The 2,790-nt window shown below is 39.4% G+C and overlaps 1 protein-coding gene across 1 annotated transcript; it reads left to right on the top strand.

The window, feature by feature from the left end:
* The first annotated feature begins 256 nt into the window (after positions 1–256).
* LOC115588739 (GTPase IMAP family member 5-like) lies at positions 257–2,280 on the top strand. Its single transcript, XM_030429510.1, has 3 exons — positions 257–275; positions 1,391–1,444; positions 1,603–2,280. Exons 1-3 carry the CDS (start codon positions 257–259, stop codon positions 2,265–2,267), a joined length of 738 nt encoding a protein of 245 aa, XP_030285370.1. The 3' UTR covers positions 2,268–2,280.
* The last annotated feature ends 510 nt before the right edge of the window (positions 2,281–2,790 follow it).

The raw sequence follows: 2,790 nt of genomic DNA, 5'->3' as shown, positions 1-2,790 counted from the left end.
AGATAACGATTCATGATTTCAGCTCAGAACATTTCTGAATTATCATCATTATTACTGTGTGGAAACAGTAATAGTTTGTGTCAAAGGTTAGTTTTATGGAACTATAAATGTGTGTGTGTTTGTTCCCTATGTGGCGGCAGCAGACACAGTTGAACATTTTATCTATTTTCTGAACATTTTATTCTCTCTTCAGATTCTCAAAACCAGCAGTTGTTTTCTAGTTGAACGAGTCTGATGTTTCCAGCAGAGTGACATCATGGCGACTGCAGACACAGGTGAGATCTGTTTATTCTATTATTATTTATTACTACATTAAAATAATAGAATAATATTATAATAGTAGTAGTAACAATAATAATAATAATAATAATAATAATAATAATAATAATAATAATAATAACATAGTATAATGTTTTTGTACTGTCTTCAATTGAGTATATGTCACAATGGAATAACATTTGGATAATTCACTTGTATTAATGTTGTACACAGCGTCCCAATGTTTAAGGAACTGGGGTTGTATTTATCTAATAACAACAGTAAGGACGATAATAAATCACAACCCCACAAAAATATATGACTGACAAAACTCACACACAGGACTTGAACCCAAGCGCACAACTTGGAGACAGAGTGTTTAGAGTGTACTTGTCAAAACAGGTACAGTCCACAGCAAAAATAAGAAAGGTATCAGAGAAATCACAAGGGCGAAGCAAAAACAGGGTCAAACCCACATGAGGAAGAATGCTGGAATGCATGTTTGCCACTAAAGAGATAAAGACGAACTGGTGATAAGACGGGAGAGCATGCAGACTATTCCAGTACTAACACGCTAACTTCCCACGTAACCAGTGTGGCATGTTAGTGATTTAACCAACTCAACAGCTTTTTCCATTGAGTAGCTTTAAAGTTGGAAAATATCTTTCTACACGTCTGATAGTCTCATATATATTCTGCATCAACTCTTCACTTAAACCACATGATTTTTACACCAAGTGAAATATATCAAACCCAAGACTTGTTTTTTTTTTGTTTTATATATTATTCCAGCCATCAAATGAAAAGATTCTCAGAGGACTGTGGCAAAGTGCTTTACATGCAACATGTCAACAAAGAGTCACAAAATGTAAAAGTAATTGCGGTGTTAGTCGCAAATATAAACAGCTGACAGTGTATTAAGTCATCTTCATTCTGAGCCAGGTTTCAGGTAAAGAAAGGAATCAATATAATTTGAACTGATGATGTCAACACAAATAATGAATTTGTGTTAAATGTAAATAAATGTTTCTCAGAGATGTGTGATGTCATGTAAACTTCTAAATAATCAGATGTGTCCATTTGATTAAAGATAACATGTGGATGAACTTATGTTCTGTATCCTTACTGACAGGTGATCTGACACCACTGAAGCGGAGCAGCAGCTTTGGCTTGTTGCCACCTCACAGTGAGTTAAACTGACCAGAGTCAGAATTATTCTATTGTATGTTTACATCTAGAATTGAAGTCTTCTATTGGCCAGCTGCCATTGTGACACAGTGACACATCAGTTATAAATTTAATTTAAACTGAGGAGGTTTTTCTAAGTCAGTGTTTTCTTTCCAGTGTCTGAGCTGAGGGTGGTTCTGCTGGGGAACAGCTGGTCTCAGAGGAGTTCAGTGGTGAACTTCATATTGGGAACAAATGTGTTCAGTACTGAGGAAGACCCAGGCTGCTGTCTGAGAGTTAGTGGACGGGTAAAGGAGAAACACATAGTTCTGATCAACACCCCAAATCTGCTGCATCCCAACATCTCTAACAAGGAATTGACAGAACATGTAGAAACCTGCGTGGGTTACTCTAAACCTGGACCTCATGTGTTCCTGCTGGTTCTACAGCCTGAAGACTTCACTGAGGAACACAAACAAAGGCTGCAAAAAATCCTTGATCTTTTCAGTAATCAATCATTTGATCATTCACTGGTTCTCATATCAACACCCAGAGAGGAGAGTCCAGGTCTGATGGAAAAGGTCTTGGAGAGCCCACCACTGATAGACATGATGAAAAAGTGTAAATGCAGAAACTTGAAGCAGAAAAACCTGGAACCCTCAGAGCTGTTAAGACACTTGGATAAAATCGCAGAGGAGCACAGTGGAGATCATGTCAGCTGTGATGTGTTTGAGGACACAGAATCTTCTTCACCAGCTGACCAGCAAAGCCCCAAACAAAAGCAAACACAGACAGCTGACATACACTCTGTTAAAGCTGCTGGTAAGTGCAGAAAATTCTGACAATGACAAATCAGTTCACACAAATGATCTTTGATAATAACAAAATTAAGCTGCAAATGAATGTTTAAGTGCTATATCGTAGTTAACTGGAGTTCTTTTGGTATTGGTATGGACTTCTTCGTGGCTTGTCAGGTTACCGGTGAAGACGAGAGTGACAGTGGCGAGGCGTGACGTCTGCTGCTGAGCAATGGCATTGTAGTGGTATGGCGTGGCGAGGTCCGTCTCCTCGAGCATAGTCACTAGATGAGGAAACACAGGGGAGCAGGCGGCAGGTCCACAGGCAGGCGGAGGAGAGGCAAACACAGGCTGCTAGGTTAACACTGCAATCTGAGGCAAAGTGGAAGAAACACAGAGGTATTAGCTACACAAGCTAATATGCAGGAGCACAGAGTCAAAATTCAGGGTGGAGTCAGGAAGTGAACAACCATATATACTGAAGCAACAATCTGGTGACAAGCAGGAGAGAGTCCAGAGATTTTATAGGGAGCTGATTGCAGAGTAGATTCACCTGGCTGCTGCCTGT

The sequence above is a fragment of the Sparus aurata genome, chromosome 9 (genome assembly GCF_900880675.1).
Source record: "Sparus aurata chromosome 9, fSpaAur1.1, whole genome shotgun sequence".
Taxonomy (NCBI): domain Eukaryota; kingdom Metazoa; phylum Chordata; class Actinopteri; order Spariformes; family Sparidae; genus Sparus; species Sparus aurata.
This window is presented reverse-complemented; position numbering and strand designations above follow the sequence as displayed.

What these genes read in the sequence shown, in the direction of transcription:
- LOC115588739 (XM_030429510.1), top strand. An exon ending in TGGCTTGTTGCCACCTCACA is followed by an intron (nt 1,445 to 1,602) that starts GTGAGTTAAACT and finishes TTTTCTTTCCAG; the next exon opens with TGTCTGAGCTGAGGGTGGTT.